This window comes from Mustela putorius, unplaced genomic scaffold (genome assembly GCF_011764305.1).
Source record: "Mustela putorius furo isolate JIRA1106 unplaced genomic scaffold, ASM1176430v1.1 tig00537350_pilon_pilon_pilon, whole genome shotgun sequence".
Lineage (NCBI taxonomy): Eukaryota > Metazoa > Chordata > Mammalia > Carnivora > Mustelidae > Mustela > Mustela putorius.
Window position 1 is genome coordinate 21,722,656 of NW_025422471.1, and position 18,415 is coordinate 21,741,070.

An 18,415-nucleotide genomic window follows, 5' to 3' on the forward strand; every position below is an offset into this window, starting at 1 on the left:
TAGAAACCAACACTGACTTACCTTTTCTAGGATGGCCAGTGGCACTGCTGGCCTGTGTTTGATAAATGCCATCGTTTTGTATACAGACTAGGTGAGAATCTGCTTCAGTACTAAAACTAGCTCCAATGCTAATGACATGCTCATTGGAAGAATTTATAACCTTCATTACCTAGAGAAAAACAGCACTCATTTAGAAACACTACTAACATGTTATGTCTTTATTAGTTATAGTCATTCAAAGGGCCACATTTCTGACCAGCTTCAGAATTATCAAGCTTTGGTTTGGATAACTCTGAGAATGTGATGGAAACAAAGTTTTATGATAAAATTACCTTAATTAATACATAAAACAGTAAAGAAAAAAGTTTTAAAGAACAGGATAAAACAAATCCATTAGGAAATAAATCTAAAATTTCAAAAATAGTATTTTTTTGCCATTATGTATTAGACAGTCTGATTCAAAACAAATTAACACACTTTTAAAGAAGTCTAATGTTCAATAATTATCTTCAAAATCTGTATGAAGAAATTAAACTTACATCGTTGTATTTTTTCCGAGGTATTTTTATGCAGCTCTTCCCCATTTCCATATGAATCAATAGCTGATCTATATTATGCAAGGTATACTGGTAATTTCGAAGGTCCTACATATAAAATAATGATATTTCCATAAATCTTAAACTATCCACGAACATTTTACCCATTCATTAAATCCTTTTATAAGACTGTCCAGCATTTTAAGACTTCTGATATATAACTATCAAAATGCCATCTAGAAAGCACTGCCAACTGAAAAAAAACAACTAATCCTTCTAACCACTCCACAATAGTAATAAAGAATATCATTCTCAGGAAGAATTCTGTAGTATCTGGGGGTGAACTCACTTTCCAATTACAGATCTTCCAAACTAGGTCTTCAAAGTAAACATGTGTTCAGTCCACTAAAATACTTTTCTATGGTTATAGATAAAACAATTACAGAAAAAAGAGGTGGAAGGGAACCTGAGCTTATCCAATCCAATTCTTCCTATTACAAATGAGGAAATCTGGACCGCAATTTGCTCAAAATCCCCAAAATGATTGACTTAGTGTACTAACACTTTTGCTACACTTCAACAACTGTGTAGATCTCACATTACCTACAAGTGAAAGCACTGCAGCAGAATGAATCAAAAAACATTTACAGTCAGGTACACATGTATTAGGAGATGTGTTCCAAAAAGCAATTCATTAAAAACAGAGCCCATTTATGCTAAATAAATTAAGTTATATTATAAATGAACTTCCATTATACCAAATATGCCAAATTAAAATCGGAAAATATAAATATGTAGAACATGCTAAACAAAATTTTTAAAATAGTAATGTAAAGACACTTAATAGTTTGATTACTCACAACAAGTAAGTTCATAATAGTATGTCCTATTTCTCCAAAAAGAGGTTTTCGGCCTCTAATACTCGTTAGAGGAGCAGGATATGCTATACACAAGAAGGGAAAACTAGTTACTGTCAAAAAAAAAAACCCACAAAAAACCAAAAAAGTCTTGAATTTATTACTTTTACTTCTCATTTATCAAACTTTATGGCTAAATACCAGCCAATCAGTTCTTTGGGGAAAGCGAGAGATACATTAACCTACAGTGTGCATCTATTAGATGCTACACTGAACTGGGAACTTTATATACAACATCTTATCTAAGCCCTAAAACAACTCAGTGAGGCAAATATGTTTACTCCTACTTTACTAATGGGAAAGTAGAGACATAAGAGATTAATAAACTTGCTTATGATGGCTAAGTTAATAACCAGTGAAAAAGATTTGAAATTTAGGCTTGCCTGATTCCAAAGCATTTCATCTTTTCATTATACATGTTGTTTCCACAAAAGGATGATGACAGGAAAATTATAGTAACTGGACAGAACCCTATAAAGTTCTATAATTTAAAAAGAAATATGAAGAACTCAAGATTTTTAAAGCATGTATAATTAATGTTAAATCGTGCAAATTTATAGACAACAGTAAACTTTTACAGTTCCTGGGTCAGCCTGATAAAAGGGTCACAGAGAGTAAGAGAAGTCAGTGCAGAGAAATAGAAGGAACATGAAGTCTATCACCTAACTACTTTTCTCTTTCTTTAGGGCACTCTAAGTGTTATTCACCAAAAAGGAAAAGCTATTTGGTTGGCAAGGAAGGTAAGACAATTTCTGTAATGATAAAAAGCAGAAATCTTTTTAACCTTCAGTTCTCAGCCTAGATCACTAAGCAAACAAACCTCTCTCATATCTTTTATATGAATATATATCCTTAAAATTCTAAGAAAACACAATACCTGACATCTATTTTAAAAATTTAAGTCAGGGGGCACCTGGGTAGCTCAGTGGGTTTAGCCTCTGCCTTCAGCTCAGGTCTCAGGGTCATGGGATGGAGCCCCAAGGCAGGGTCTCTGCTCAGCAGGGAGCCTGCTTCCCCCTCCCACAGCCTGCCTCTCTGCCTACTTGTGATCACGCTCTCTGTCCAAAAAAAAAAAAAAAAGAAAAAAAATTAAGTCAGAGTGACTCACATCTTTGTTACTACCAACATATTTTTTTAAAGTGTTTTGTTTTTTGAAGATTATTTATTTAGTTGAGAGAGAGAGAGAGAGTGCACACAAGCAGTGGGACAGGCATACTCCCCACTAAGCAATGAGCCTGACATGGGGCTCGATTACAGGACACTGAGATCATGACTGGAGCTGAAGTCAGACACTTAAATGACTGAGCCACCCAGGTGCCCCTATTTTTTAGTTTTTATTTATTTATTTATTTTAAAAAAGATTTTATTTATTTATTTGACAAAGGTCACAAGTAGGCAGAGAGGCAGGCAGAGAGAGAGAGAGAGAGAGAGAGGGAAAAGCAGGCTTCCTGTTGACCAGAGAGCCCAATGAGGGGCTCAATCCGAGGACCCTGGGATCAGACCTGAGCCAATGGCAGAGGCTTTAACTCACTGAGCCACCCAGGCGCCTCTATTTTTTAGTTTTAAAAAGGACAACTATGTTATTTAGAAGACAGAGGTTGCAGACTAGAAAAAACATGGGGCATTAGTGGTAAAAGACATTAAAATGATAAGATATGATTAAGATAAATGATGCCTTCTTACTCCATCTTTTATGAATAGGGAACATAACATCCTTTACAACTTGACTGAGCTAATTTTATTTGAAACAGTATTTTCAAAAGGTTATGACTTAGATATTCTGTCAGAGTTATAAAGGAACTCATAAATCATTTAAACCAACAGTGAATGGTATTCCAAATACCTCAATGGAAGTGTAGATAATCCCCATTTGAAAATTACTAATTTCAGACCACTATTTTCAGTCTCTAATCTTGGGACTCTAATTTTTTTTTTTTTAAAGATTTTATTTATTTATTTGAGAGTAGGCAGAGAGGCAGGCAGAGAGAGAGAGAGGAGGAAGCAGGCTCCTGCTGAGCAGAGAGCCCGATGCGGGACCCGATCCCAGGACCCCGAGATCATGACCTGAGCCGAAGGCAGCGGCTTAACCCACTGAGCCACCCAGGCGCCCTTGGGACTCTAATTTTTGCCATTAAGTCTTCCATACATCCATTATCTCTAACAAACACATATACATACATACATCATATTTGCAAGTTCATATCTAGAGGCATGGGCACCAGTAACATCAAAATGTCAGTATATCTAAAATCCAGCAGTACACAATGAACTCAAAAAATAGCGAAGACTAATTAATTTCTATGTACAAGCTTCCTCCCATCCAAAAGTTTGCTTTATACCACTTGCTTTTACAAAAGACCCACGTTAGAACCTGTTTTCACTAACTGAAAGAAGTATGAAATAGGTTTTTGTGTTTATGAAATGGTACTGGCTGGGGTGCCTGGGTGACACTGTTGGTTGAGCTTTCGGCTCTTGGTTTCAGCTCAGGTCATGATTTCATGGGTGGTGGGATGGAGTCCTGCATCTGACTCCATGCTTAGTGCAGAATCAGCTTGTGCTCCTCTCTCCTTCTGCCCCTTGCCTCCTCAAATAAATAAATAAATAAATCTTTAAACAACAACAAAAAAGAAATGGTAATGGTTTCTTTGCTTTATGCCATTTTGGCTTACAAAAGGTTTCACAGGAATGTTCTACTTTTGGACAGTGGGAAAAACCTGTATAACAGGAGATTTTTATCTTCATCATCACTAAACAGCATCATAGCTTTGCAGCTCCAACCCCTGTGATCCTTTGAGAAATCCCACAAGTTGCTACATGGTTTTCCTTCTTTGTGTGTGAGAAAAACAGATTTAGTATCTAGAACTGATACTGACTAAAATACGGGGCAAACTTATAAATTATATGTCGATATAATATGTGATGACTTGAGATTATATACTGACTTAACTTTCCATAAAAATAGCATTCAAGTATTTATAGCAGAGACAAAATATCAGGCTGAATGGATGAAACACTTGATGCAAAATAAACTTTCATAAGCTCTGTAGTTTACACAGTAAAAAACCTGTGATCACATTTCCATTTTGATACTTTTTACACAACAGCATCACATATTTAAAACCTAAATGGTGGGCTGCCTGGGTGGCTTAGTTGGTTAAGCATCCAACTCTTGGTTTCAGCTTAGGTCATGATGTCAGGGTTGTGAAATCAAGACTGGAGCTGGGCTCCATGCTCAGTGGGGAGTCAAGCATGCTTAAGATTCTGTCTCTCACTTTGCCCCTTCCCTGGCTCCCATGCACTCCCCTCTCCTCTCTAAAATAAATAAACAAATCTTAAAAAAAAAATCCTAAATGGTAAAGACATTCCTCACAAAATCAAAGAGTTTACTAAATTTGCCAAAGAGATTTATATCTCTTTCACTGAATTTGTCCATTTTGAAATATTTATAAATTTTATAAATCCCATCCATTTATTTTCCTCCAAGGAAATACCTATTTAATTAGAATCAAATGCCTAAAACTTCATTCGATATGCTTTATATGCAATAAATAAATAATTTCTTGAAAAAAGTCAAGGATAAAGGGTGGGAATTCAAAAATTTTAACACGAAAAATGATTTTGACTTAGAAATAAACATATACATAAATTGGGACCATTAATTCACAATCCTTCATGTTTGGCTTTATGATGTATACAAATTCAGAGGGGAAATCTTTAGGAAATATAGGAAACATAACAAATACAGGAAGCATAACAAAATGAGCTCCCTACAGTACATGCTTTTAAGAAAGCCTTTCAATGTTTTCTGTATTTTGTTATGAGATTAAAAAAAAATTTTTTTTAAGGTAAGTTAATATAATTATGAACATCTAGAAATTCATGACATACCAAGGTTGTCTAGATGACTCATTTGGAAGTAGAAGAGGGCTGTCTTGGAATTTTAAAAGTTTATCAAAACAAAGGTAGTCCCCTTAAATTCATTAAAAATTTTATTTTAATGATATCCCTGAAATTCTTATTTTACATTTATTACATCTGAACCTATGTTATTTATTATTCTAAAACTTACCTTTATATTCGGCACCCAGTCTTAACATTAATCGCATAGGAAACACCTTAGCCCAGGGAATCTCTAGCTTCTGAATAAGAATTCCACAAAGAAAAGGATTACTTGGCAATAGGAGATCATCAAGTTTCTGAAAAGTAGGTGTAATAAACAGAAATCCTCCATGATCCTTACTACTGAGAAAACTCTCAGTAAAAGTTATATTGTCCAAGTTTTCTATGTACTTTCCTGGAAATAAAACCATTAATAAAAAGACTTTAAGTTATTTTAAAGGCATTCTGAGTTTGAATGTTGCAGTATAAACTTTCTTAAATAACATCAATGTGGGATTTCTTTCTTATTTCCATACTTGAAGAAGCAGCTATTGAATAACTTGTTTGCACAAAGTTCAGTTATTCCTGGAGGTTGGAAATTGTGAACAAAAATTTGAAAATGTTTCTAACCATAGGGGGTTTTAAATTTTTCTCTTTACTGCATGACCATGTGAAAATTCATCATCTCTCCCAATCTTAGATAAGTATACAGAACGTATTAAAAAAAATCAAGAAGGCAAATATATTTCCATCTTTAACATTAAAAAAATTAAAAAAATTTTAACTTTCCATTTCTAAAATAAAAAAAAATAAAATCAGTATAAAGACACTAATCACATAAAATGCTACATTTAAGGAGACTGAAAATGATAACTAAGATCTTTTAAGAAATCAGTCTCTTCACAAAATAAATCTTTAGTATAGTTAGCCTAGCCAAAAACATAAATGCCTGTAATTAATCCATCCCCCCATTCTGAACAGTTCAAAATAAAACGCTATACCTTTTAGAGCATCCTTATAGATGGTGATAAATAATTTGAAGATGTCCTTTGGAATAGTATCTTCATTTGGCAAACATAATAAAAGAATCATAATTTCTGCCTGTCCCAAGCCATGCAGTCCATTGGTCGAGAAGTACCAATATTTGTCTGAGGAATCTTAAGCAATAAAGGCATACAACTATAAATACCAACTTCTCTTAGCTGAAGAAACTAATACAGTTGTATTTTCCATGAAGCACAACTTTTCAAATTCCTTATTTTCCCAAAGTTCTCCTCACAAAAAAACCTTTACAACTTAATTGTTTTAAGATTAATGTAAAAAAGAGAAAGGATCTTTGGAGTCAATTAGTAAATAACACCAAAATAAAAATAAAAGATGTAATAAGATGCTGAAATGTAGTGTGGATAAGAATCAAGTTTGTTTCAGACAATGAAAAGCTGAGAGATTCATTGATGAGTACTGAGGATTATTTACTTCCTTATTTTTAATAAAAAAAATGCTTTCTTTAAAACTGTCTTTATTGTTACTAAATCAAGATTCTTGCTTAAGTTCCAGTTTATCAAAAAGTTATATTTCATATAGCTATATTTCATATAGTCAGTTGTATCGTGAGCACCAGGTACAGCTAGGAGCCCATGAATGAATGGGCACTAATAAAAATCTTTAAGTTGGTTTTAAGTCCCACTGCATATAAATTTGCAAAATATATTCACAGGTGGCTGACAAACCAATATCCATAGGTGACTACTTTTCATGGTTGCCAGTCAAAATTTAATTAATTTCAGAAATCCCACATACCAATTAGGCAAAGAAAGATCAATCATTACTTACAAAATACTAACTTGACATTCACCAGTAGATTAGCATTTAGGACAAATGTAACAGGATGAGAACTTTTGCCTTCAAGAAGCAAAATGATCCGCTCATGAGATGGGTGTTCCTCTACTACAGGCACTAAATCATGAAAGTAACGTATTAGTTAGAATATGACTTCCTGTTAAATATGCTTGCAATAAAAAAATTATAAATTCACTAATGGCTTGATCAAACTTAATAACAAAAGCAAATCCATTTCATAAAAATCAGTTAATACCTAGACAATTAATATATACTCATTTTTACTTTTCTACTTAAAGATATTACTATTGTAATACATATAAATCCTGATATATTAAATTACATATATGACATATATGCAAATATATTGATTAAATAGTATATTTATATAATTTTAGCCCCTGTACAATTTTTTTTTAAAGATTTTATTTATTTATTTGACAGAGAGAAATCACAAGTAGATGGAGAGGCAGGCAGAGAGAGAGAGAGAGAGAAGGAAGCAGGCTCCCTGCCGAGCAGAGAGCCCGACACGGGACTCGATCCCAGGACCCCGAGATCATGACCTGAGCCGAAGGCAGCGGCCCAACCCACTGAGCCACCCAGGCACCCCGCCCCTGTACAATTTTAAGATAAACATTTTTATAAAGTGGATTTGAGACTGCTAGCCACTCGAATTATAAATTCTGAAATTTGGGGCGTCTGGGTGGCTCAGTGGATTAAAGCCTCAGCCTTCGGCCCAGGTCATGATCCTGAGGTACTGGGATCGAGCCCTGCATTGGGCTCTGCTCAGCGGGGAGCCTGCTTCCTCCTCTCTCTCTCTGCCTGTCTCTCTGCCTACTTGTGATCTCTGTCTGTCAAATAAATGAAATCTTTAAAAACAAAAACAAAAATAAATACATAAATTAATTCTGAAATTTACAACTCTTGAAGTAGTCTAGACTCAGGTTGTACATACTGCTTGCTGCCATGTGCCCTGTCACTGACCAAGAATCAAAAGGATCTTGAAAATAACAGGAAAATATGTATGCCATGAGAAATACAGGGCTTAAGGTTTTTCTGTCACTATAGCTACGTTCATGAAATGGCTCCCAGTGATGGAACAGAGAATCCTCAACTTCATTCCCCTATATTATCATGCACAGAACACAATCGTTTCGGGTTGCACGATGCAGCATAATGCCTGGGGTGACAAGGATGTATCCGTAGGGAACTACTCTGAGATGGGAGCTAGTCAGAGAACCTCCAGCTTGGAAAGGATCATAGAGATCAAATAGGTGCTCTTCCTTTACATAGGAAACTGAAGCCCAAAGAAATTAACATGCTTCAGGTCATTGATGTATTAAGTAGCAGATGAGAAATGAAAATTCCTAGCTTTGCTGTCCAATCCAATACGCTCTTTAGGCACTATGCTCCTTTCTTTATTTAAAAAAAAAAAAAAAGAAGGTGCTATGGGGCGGGAGCCTAAGAAAAAAATGATATGGAGTTAAAACTCTAATAAATGGAAACATTTTCAGGTTTAAAGTGTATGAGTTTCCCTGTCAAACTAAACTTTTGCCTCATTCTAAATTAGGGACTCAAAATGAGATAAATGAGTCATATTCAACTTAAAAGTTCAGATCTTTTTAGAATTTGGTTTCACACCAGACTTTTTGTAAACTAAAGATACCAAGCAATAGTACATATTTCAACCAAACTATCTCAGCTTAAAAAACATGAATTTCACATGTCACAAAATTTACCAGTACATTCTTTGAAAAAAGAAAGAAAGAAAGAAAGAAGACCCTCTTTAAAATTTAAATAACTATTAACCTACCTGATCCCTTTTCTCCAGATGCAACCAGAAGAGGCGGCAAACTGTCCTCATCATTAGGGAGAAGACTAATCTTATTGCAAACATTCTTGTCAATACCACACAGTAACCTATAATCTGAAGTACTAGCAACAGGTAAATGGCTGTGAACTAAGACACCAGTAGGACTAGGTGGTCCCTCAACTTCCGCAAAAACATCATCACTTAGTGTAAAAGAACAAGAAGTAGGTAATCCTTCAGTGCCTGTGCTTATAGGCAGTTTTTCCATAGATGGAACCTGAGAAATAGGACTCCGAATTATCTCATTTCTTGTAATATCTCCTATCTCATTGTTTGCTTTTTCCACTGTAGTAGAATGGGCATGATCCACTGTGTTTACTGTCTGTAAAATATGGAATTTTTAAAAAACCATCAGTTCATGTTATCTATTCAACTATGAAATGTTGATCTCTATAGCCAAAGATACCTTTTTAATAAGAATAACTAAAACCAAAATGGGCTCAGAAACTCTTCAGAAGCCAAATTTGCTAACAAACAGTACCACTTTGCTCCTTTAAATTCAGAAAAGTAAGGTTTAGCTTTACCATATCATATACTTATGTAGATATTAATGATTTTAATTTTATAGACTAGGAGGAGGAGGCAAGGAGAACCTCAGTATCCTGTACTGTATCACACAGTAAACAAACTTAGTTGAACACAACTCTCCTTCAGATACCAGCCAAAAAGCCTGGAGTGGAGATAGGTAGCAAGGGACAGATCGGGGTGGGGGGAAGGCAGGAAGGGGAATGGTTAGGAAGCAAAGTGGTAGGTGTATTCCTCAACAGTAACCACAAACACTTCAAGCCGGCTTCAGTTAAGCCCCTTTCTTTTTAAACTGGGCAAACTTGAGTTAGTATTAAATAAAAAGCATTTATGAACTCAAGTAAAATTTATTAGGCTGTTTAGAACTTTCATTTTGTTAAAATATCAATTGAGGACAGGTGCTTATGGTAATTAGGGCTATTTTGTAAATTCTAGCTCATGAAACCTGACAAACAGCATAGGTTTATATGGTATGTGAAGCAGAGCAGGATACATACCTATCTTGTCTAATATATACACACAGGATAAACCAGGCAACTGGCACAGAGTAGACGCTCAATAAATATCTGCTTACTGAATAAATACATTCCTATTTCATGTATGAATACTCGCTTCTATGAGTATTTTGCTACTTTACAATGAAAGTTCTTAGTGGGCTGGGATTCTGTATTACATATCTTTAACACCTATCACATTTGTGTAAATGCAAACATAAATACACTATCAGATACTTTAGTGAATGTTTAAAATCATTAAACAAATATTATCTGGGCATCTGGGTGGCTCAGTTGGTTAAAGCATCTGTCTTCAGCTCAGATCATGATCCCAGGGTCCTGGGATTGAACCCCTGTCCCCAATGGGTTCCCTGCTCAGTGGGGAGCCTGCTTCTCCTTCTCCCTCTGTTGATCCCCCTGCTCGTACTTGCTCTTTCTCTCAAATAAATAAATAAAATCTTAAAAAATTAAAAAACTCCACAAATATTAGTCTAAATTAAATTACTAAATCTAAGTTCTATTTCCCTACACCAGGGGTTCTTAAAATATGGGTCAGGGTTCTCTGAGGTCCCCAAGACCCTTTCAGGGAGTCAGTGGGGTCCTAGGATTTTCTTCATATAATTAACCAAACAACATATCACAATAGACAGAGTGTAGAAGCAGATGTGAGGATCTTTTTATTACGTCAGGCATCAAAGAATTTTGCAAAAATATAAAACAGTGTTATTCCTTTCACTAAACTCTGGTTTAAAATATGGCTCATAAAAATATTATTTCTATTAATATAACTAATTTTTAAATTAATTTTTCCAATTTTAATTTAATTAGATAAATAAATTTATTTATTTTTTAAATGCAGGGCTTGAACTCACGACCCTGAGATCAAGACCTGAGCTGAGATGAAGAGTTGGACACTTAACTGACTGAGCAATCTAGGCACCCCCACACAATTTTAATTTTAATATGGTAATTATCACTAGGTATGACCCACATAATCTATAGCTCTTTGAAGTTCTTAATAACTTTATGCTCTTATCCCTTTATGCTTCTAGGAGCATAAACGGATCTTCGGATCAGTAAGTTTGAGAATCATTACCTTAAACTGACATTAAAAAAGGTAAAATCTATAATATACTACTACATTGTATGTTTGTCATTTTAGGAAGGTATTAAAACAAGTACTCTAATAATCACACACGAAATATATTTAAAATAAAATGTTATTAAATTAACAAGTCATTCTTTAGATTCCTTACCAAGGGCATATCAGGTAAGAGAGGGCTCATGTCTTCAGAACATCTTTTATTTCCAGATGATAATTTTGTTGTATCTGCAACTTCACCATTGGGCAGTATACCATCCGCAAACCATACTCTCTTCTGTTCTTTGGAGCATAATCCTAGAATCAGTTTAAAAAGTAAAGCACTTTAATTTGGTATACTGCAATGGTTTAATACTAAATCAATTGGGAAATGTTTTCAAAACCTTTTTGCTATCCACTGGGAAGACCTGCCTTCTCAGGGCTGCAAAGGCCTAGAGAAATGGCCTTTTGTGATTCATCTAGCTGGAATGGAAGTCTTTTCCTTTTTTTATACAAAAGGCAAGAGTAACCCAAGGAATCACATATTCAGAAATAGAGTGGATCGGAAAGGTTATATCTTAAAACACTGGGGGCAGACTTAAAGCCCATATTACTAGGTAATGAGTGAAGAATGAATAAAATTTAAAGACGAAGGCACAAGGTAAAAAAAATGTAGACTGGAAGATGACAGATAAGCGAAGAAAAACATAGGAAGAACAGAAAAAAGTATAAAAAGACTTAAAAAGATATAGGATCACTTGTGCATCAGAGGTCATTTTCTTAAAATTCTTTATTTAAATTAGATCATTTCTTTTTAATGTATTTAATAAGAGAAACATGTTATTTTTTGTTTTTATAATGTGGATACAGAACTTTAATATTTTCCTCCCAAATTTGGAGGAAGTAAGTAGGTATCAGAATAAATGTGTGTTCTCTTTTGTTACTAAGCATCCATCCACCACAGAGGAAGGTTATCAAAATAGCTGCCAGATGGTTTTAGGACAATATAAAAAATCAAAGGATCAACATCTGCCTTCCAGAACACAATACAGATAACACTGAGAAAACTGGAATTACATACAATTTTTGCAATATGGGTAGACATACTAAATAAGGTATCTTTCAGATATTTGCAATCCTTTTATAATTTAGTAATTTAGGATGTCAATATGAAAGAACATGTAAATTTAAAAAAATTTTTTTTGGTTGTTGGTTTTTTTTTTTAATGTATTTATTTGACTGAGAGAGAGATCACAAGTAGGTACAGAGGCAGGCAAAGAGAGAGGGTGAGCAGGCTCTTCACTGAGCAGAGAGCCCAATGCGGGGACTCAATCTCAGGACCCTGAGACTGTGACCTGAGCCAAAGGCAGAGGCTTAACCCACTGAGCCACCCATGTGCCCTGGTTGTTTTATTTTTTAAGATTTTATTCATTTATTTGTCAAGAGAGAGAGAGAGAGCGCACAAGCAGGGGGAGCGGAGGGAGAGGGAGAAGCAGGCTCCCCACTGAGCAAGGAGCCTGATGCGGGACTTGATCCCAGGGCCCCAGGGATCATGACCTGAGCCAAAGGCAGAAGCTTAAAACTGACTGAGCCACTCATATGTCCCAAGGACACGTAAATATTTTTAAAGCATATTTATTCATTTTAGAGTTGTAACATATAACCATATATACTGAATCTCCTTATCTAAGTTATAATGACAGAATACAGCTACATTAGATAAAATGAAATCCAAAGTAATTATCAGAAGTATCTGAATTTGTTTTTAACTGACATTTACAGTTATTTTCTGGCAAGTTAGAGACTAATAGTTTGTATTTTAAAATGTACACAGGCTTGGTTGGGGAGCCTGTGTGGCTCAGTCACTTAAGCAGCCAACTCTTGGTTTTAGCTCAGATCACAGTCTCAGGGTCCTGAGATTAAACCCACTTTGGGCTCCACACTCAGTGGGGCATCCTGAGAGATCAGGGCACCACTGAGAGAGTGGATTCTCTGTCTCCCTCTGGCCCTCCCCCAACTTGCTCATTTTCTCGCTCTCTAAAATAAATAAATAAATTCTTTAAAAAAAGTATATAGGCATTACTCAAGGTCCTAAATTACAACAGATTATATAAAAAGAACAGAGAGCCCAAAAAATTTTAAATAGATTAAAGAAAACATATTTATTGTGGTAAAATATAATTTTAAAAACAGATTTTTAAAGAAAGGGAGGTATGCCAGTTATTTACCTATTGTCTCTCAAACCCAAGCCCACCCTTTCATAAGGTGCTCTTTGATGCCAGGTCGAAGTCTGGAAAAGTACAACTCCCAGACCCCCTTGTTGGCTGGCTCTGGTCACGTTCTGCCAAGAGCACTGGTGGGAGACTGGAAGGTGGGAAGAGAAATAATTCTGTTTCTAGTTCCTGCCAGGATCCTTGCAGCAGCGGTACCACCAGATATAGGTGCATGCCCTGTGATTTGCAGTACTCCATACATCAAGGCTGGAATACTCCTTCATTCAACTGAACACCAATCCTATGAAGCCCCTTGATGGTTCCAGCATTTGCTATTTGGTGTTCTTCCAGAAATCATAACACCAGGCATACCCTGAATCCCAGGTCTGAGAACCAAACACGTCTTAGTACTCCGGAACTGAGTTCTAGAATATTGCCTTCCACCTTTCATTACTCCAACCCTAGGAGCAGTGGTTGCTTCCAATAGTTAGTAGTCTCTGACTCACTCTCTGAGTTGCTCTTCCAACCTTCTAACACACATACGTACCAGTTCCCTGTACCCACCACCAGGCTCACCTAATTCCTCATCCCTCTCCCCTCCAAAACCCTCATTTTGTTTCTCAGAGTCCACAGTCTCTCATGCTTCATCTACCCCCCAATTTCCACCAGTTCACTTTTCCTTTCTTTCTCCTAATGTCCTCCACGTTATTCCCTATGCTTTACAAGTAAGTGAAACCATATGATAACTGACTCTCTCTGCTTGGCTTATTTCACTCAGCATAATCTCCTCTAGTCCCATCCGTGTTGATACAAAAGTTGGCTATTCATCCTCTCTGATGGAGGCATAATATTCCATCGTATATATGGACCATATCTTCTTTATCCACTCGTCTGTTGAAGGGCATCTTGGCTCTTTCCAAAATTTGGCAATTGTGGCCATTGCTGCTATGACATTGGGGTGTAAATGGCCCTTCTTTTCATGACATCTGTATCTTCGAGGTAAATACCCAATAGTGCAATTGCTGGGTCATAAAAGCTCTATTTTTAATTTCTTAAGGAATCTCCACACTGTTTTCCAAAGTAGCTGTACCAATTTGCATTCCCACCAACAGTGTAAGAGGGTTCCCCTTTCTCCACATCTTCTCCAACACTTGTTGTTTCCTCTCTTGTTAATTTTGGCCATCCTAACTGGTGTAAGGTGGTATCTTAATGTGGTTTTGATTTAAATCTCCCTGATGGCTAATGATGATGAACATTTTTTCATTTATCTGTTAGCCAAATTTTTCTGATATCTAGTCTGGTCTCTCTGTCTTCACTAAACCTTATCAGACTAGAAATTCCATTAAAAAATTATCTTTAGGGGGTGCCTGGGTGGCTCAGTGGGTTAAAGCCTCTGCCTTCAGCTCAGGTCCTGATTCCAGGGTCCTGGGATCGAGCCCCACATCGGGCTCTCTGCTCAGCAGGGAGCCTGCTTCCTCTCTCTCTGCCTGCCTTTCTGCCTACTTGTGATCTGTCAAATAAATAAATAAAATCTTTAAAAAAAATTATCTTTAGTCTAAGACACATCATTTTCTTCTAGTTACCTTCAACATTTGGTTGTTTAAGTGCTGAGATCGGTAAAGTTGTAGGTGAAGATACACTGGATGTTTGGGTCTCCTGAAGAGGCTGGATGGTGGCACATTCATCAGAATGATTAGATTTAAGATTAGAACCAGTTGGACTCATCATCCTTTCAAATGCTTGAGCTAGAAAGGGAAAAATATTAAAATATTGAAATACTTTTGAACTTCAAAGTAAATTATGATAAATTATCTATTTTTCAAGTTGTGAAGAGAAAGAAATCAATGGCTAAGCAAGAAAAAGTAGTACTTGGCAAAAATAATGTCTTTTCTCCAGTTGGCAGCACTCCACTTCAGTATAAGCTACCAATTAATTACTTCAATATTATATTTGGCAAACGTTTATCTACTAAAGAAAGTAACCGTTATTTAATATGACTGTGTCTATTTTTGTCCTTGTACCCCTATAGTTTATTTACAATACAGTTCACAGTGATTTCTTTAAGACATAAACCCTCTCACATCATTCCTCTGTTTAAAATCTTTTAATGGCCCCCAAGTGGAGTGAAGATTTCAGTTGTTACAGTGGCTCTCAAAACCCTACATAGTCTATATCCCTATCTCCTCTGCCTTCCCACTTAGCTCTCTCTCTGACCTCATCTGTCACTACTATCCCATTATTCAGTATGATCCAGCCATCCAGGCCTTCTGGTTCTTCAACAAGTCAAGCAAGCACTCACCTAGTCTTTGCTCTTGCTGTTCTATTTGGACTGTTCTTTCCATAAAAACTCACATAGCTTTATTTTCTCCCTTCAGGTCTCTGCTCACATGTCATATTATCATAAAGCCTAACTCTGCCTATCATTAAAAAATACTACCTCTTGGGGCACCTGAGTGGCTCAGTGGGTTAGGCCTAGGCCTTCAGCTTGGGTCATGATCTCAGAGTCCTAAGATCAAGCCCTTGCATCAGGCTATCTGCTCTGTGGGGAGCCTCCTTCCTTCTCTCTCTCTCTGCCTGCCTCTCTAACTACTGTGGTCTCTGTCTGTCAAATAAATAAATAAAATCTTAAAAAAAAAATACAAGTCTTGCCACCAATCTGTTACTATCTATCCCTCTTATACTCTAATTTAGGATATTATCACCATCTGATATTGTCTTTGCTTACTGTCCATCTCTCCCCACATACCTAAGCTTCATGAAATAGCTCCATGAGAACAGGACTATATTCTGTTCACAGCTGGAACTCCAAAATGCAAAATAGTGCTTGAATACTGCTGAATGATTTTTCATCCAAATGACATGGAACAGCACTGGTAGCTTTCCCCTCATTATTTCTCCAAACCAATCTGCTATAAATGTCACCATTGCTAAAGTAATCCTCCTTGAGTACCCCTGAATGATAGCACTGTCATGAAATCCTCCTTGAGTACCCCTGAATGATAGCACTATTATTTCAACTCACAAAATAAAACCTTACCCTGGGTTTTGAGTAATGTCCAACTTGCCCCAAATCTACCTAATGGCACTCACATGCAAGATTCCCTGAAACTTATACAGTCTCAGCACAACTTCCTCATTATCCATAAGCTCTAATTAAACTATCTTTCTTTTAATCCTTCATGGAATTTGTCTTACAAACCTTGAGCCATCTTTCTCAACTTATTTAATAACATTATTTTAAATGATCACTTCTACCATCTTCCACCTTAAGGTTGATATTAAAATAACTGGTATTTGTTTTTTTGTAGTATAGAAATTAGTGTTAAATAGAACCCTAAGTGAAAATACACACTATAAGATATCATAACACAATAAATAAAACAGACAACTAGATAACCAAATTCATTTCAAGATATTTTCTTTGATAAACCAAAGCATGATCTCAATATCCTACTGCGTCTCTTTAATGGCTATACTTTCTCCTCTCCTGGACCCTTACAGTTAAAATGTTTTAATGCTCACCCAAAAATCTGAACTGTCAACTCAAGTAATGTTTCAAATCTTAATGGCTAATTATTTTCAAGTGGGGAGGGAGAATTATGTGGGAACTTGCTCTCATATTTCTGAATTCCAGCAGGTTGTCTGGCTAATAGCCCCAGCAGGCTTCTAGACTACTGGAATAGCACAGGAAAAAAAAAAAAACAACTATAAAGTCTTAAACTAATCTCTTCATAAACAAGGTTGGTAAGATGGAAATATAAAAAGTTTACACTCTATTATCTTCCAGAGCAGAGGTCAACAGCAGGGAGAAAAGCAGCTTACCTCAGGCTAATAGACTCACATCAGAGCTTTTTGGAGAATTGCTGAAAAAATTTATCTTCATTCAAAAGAGAAAAACAAATTATTATCAGGTATTTATTCTCCTGGCTAACAGGAAGCAGTACCTGAGCTACTATACAGGTCTGGTATTGAAAAGTCCCAAGTACTATTTGCTGGGAATTAAACTGTCAACAAATCTTTGAAAATGCCAAGTACTCCAAAGGCCAAATGTGTCTTTGAGGGAAAAAACCCACAATATGATGCATACACACACATACACACACACTCTGTGAGAACACAAGTAAGACCACCAAGATTATTGCTGATAATGGTAGCTAAGCTAGGGAGCCAAAAACAATGGGAAATACATACAAACAAAATTCCAAAATTGAGAAGGGAAAAAAATATATGAGACAAAATGTGCCAATACTGTAACAGTCCTATGAACTTATCTATAAAATCATAAATATTATTAACTTATTTTGCATTCCCATTTAGGGTATAATTTCCAAAAAGGTGGGAAATATTACCTTGCTTTATGCTATTAATTTATAACACTGAATTCTACTTATTGTTAAGTATTCTGTAAATTTTTAGATTAAGATGATAAAGATGGCAATGATGATGACAAAACAAATAGGAAGATGAAATGCAGCATTTAGGGACTTGGTACCTGTTAAAAGTTAATGAACTGCCACTCCAGAAGCTGAATGCTTCCTTTCCAGACTGGTAGTATTAATTGTGAGAGTAGAACAAAAAGAAGAGAAACCAAGCCATGGGATGTCCCACCTAAGCCAGATAAGTCAACACTAGGTCCTCGCCTTAAGAAAATAAAGAAGTTTATCTTTGTCACAATCCAATTGTTTTTATGATATATTCAATTACTGGAAGAAAATATGTCAGGTTAATACTCACCTTTACTAATAGTCTCAAAGCAGACTACACATACTCTTGCTTCCTTTTCCAGATATTGTAGTTTACATTTCCTATTACAACAGACACCACAAAATACCTATAAAGAATAAAATATCAAATTTGGTTTTGTGTGAACCATATTTATACCTATGGAAGGCAGGGGAAGAGGCAGTCCAAAATCTAATTAACCAAACACCATTTTTCTGATTACATAAATAATTTTTCTAATCACTATAATCACAGGTAGTTATTAAAATGGTTCTTTTTTGTTTTACTTCAGTGAGATTCCTGCAATTTAAAATTGTGTCTCTGACAAGAAGAATTGCT

General features: G+C 35.8%; 1 protein-coding gene and 1 long non-coding RNA gene across 7 annotated transcripts in view; one reads left to right on the plus strand and one right to left on the minus strand.

The window, feature by feature from the left end:
- The window catches only part of LOC106007264, a 70,217-nt gene that overhangs the window by 26,177 nt on the left and 25,625 nt on the right, over positions 1-18,415 (plus strand). The window contains exon 4 of the long non-coding RNA XR_006605024.1: positions 2,140-2,193. This is a non-coding gene — a long non-coding RNA (uncharacterized LOC106007264). The remainder of the gene's footprint in view (positions 1-2,139; positions 2,194-18,415) is intronic.
- The window catches only part of ZFYVE16 (zinc finger FYVE-type containing 16), a 48,900-nt gene that overhangs the window by 13,773 nt on the left and 16,712 nt on the right, over positions 1-18,415 (minus strand). For all 6 annotated transcript variants that reach the window (XM_045074495.1, XM_045074494.1, XM_045074493.1 and 3 more), the window contains 10 exons: positions 18,089-18,185; positions 14,938-15,099; positions 11,317-11,459; positions 8,985-9,363; positions 7,166-7,288; positions 6,334-6,489; positions 5,523-5,747; positions 1,397-1,479; positions 540-644; positions 22-169 (listed from right to left, as the gene is read on the minus strand). In XM_045074495.1, the coding sequence (XP_044930430.1) occupies positions 22-169; positions 540-644; positions 1,397-1,479; positions 5,523-5,747; positions 6,334-6,489; positions 7,166-7,288; positions 8,985-9,363; positions 11,317-11,459; positions 14,938-15,099; positions 18,089-18,185 (1,621 nt within the window). The remainder of the gene's footprint in view (positions 1-21; positions 170-539; positions 645-1,396; positions 1,480-5,522; positions 5,748-6,333; positions 6,490-7,165; positions 7,289-8,984; positions 9,364-11,316; positions 11,460-14,937; positions 15,100-18,088; positions 18,186-18,415) is intronic.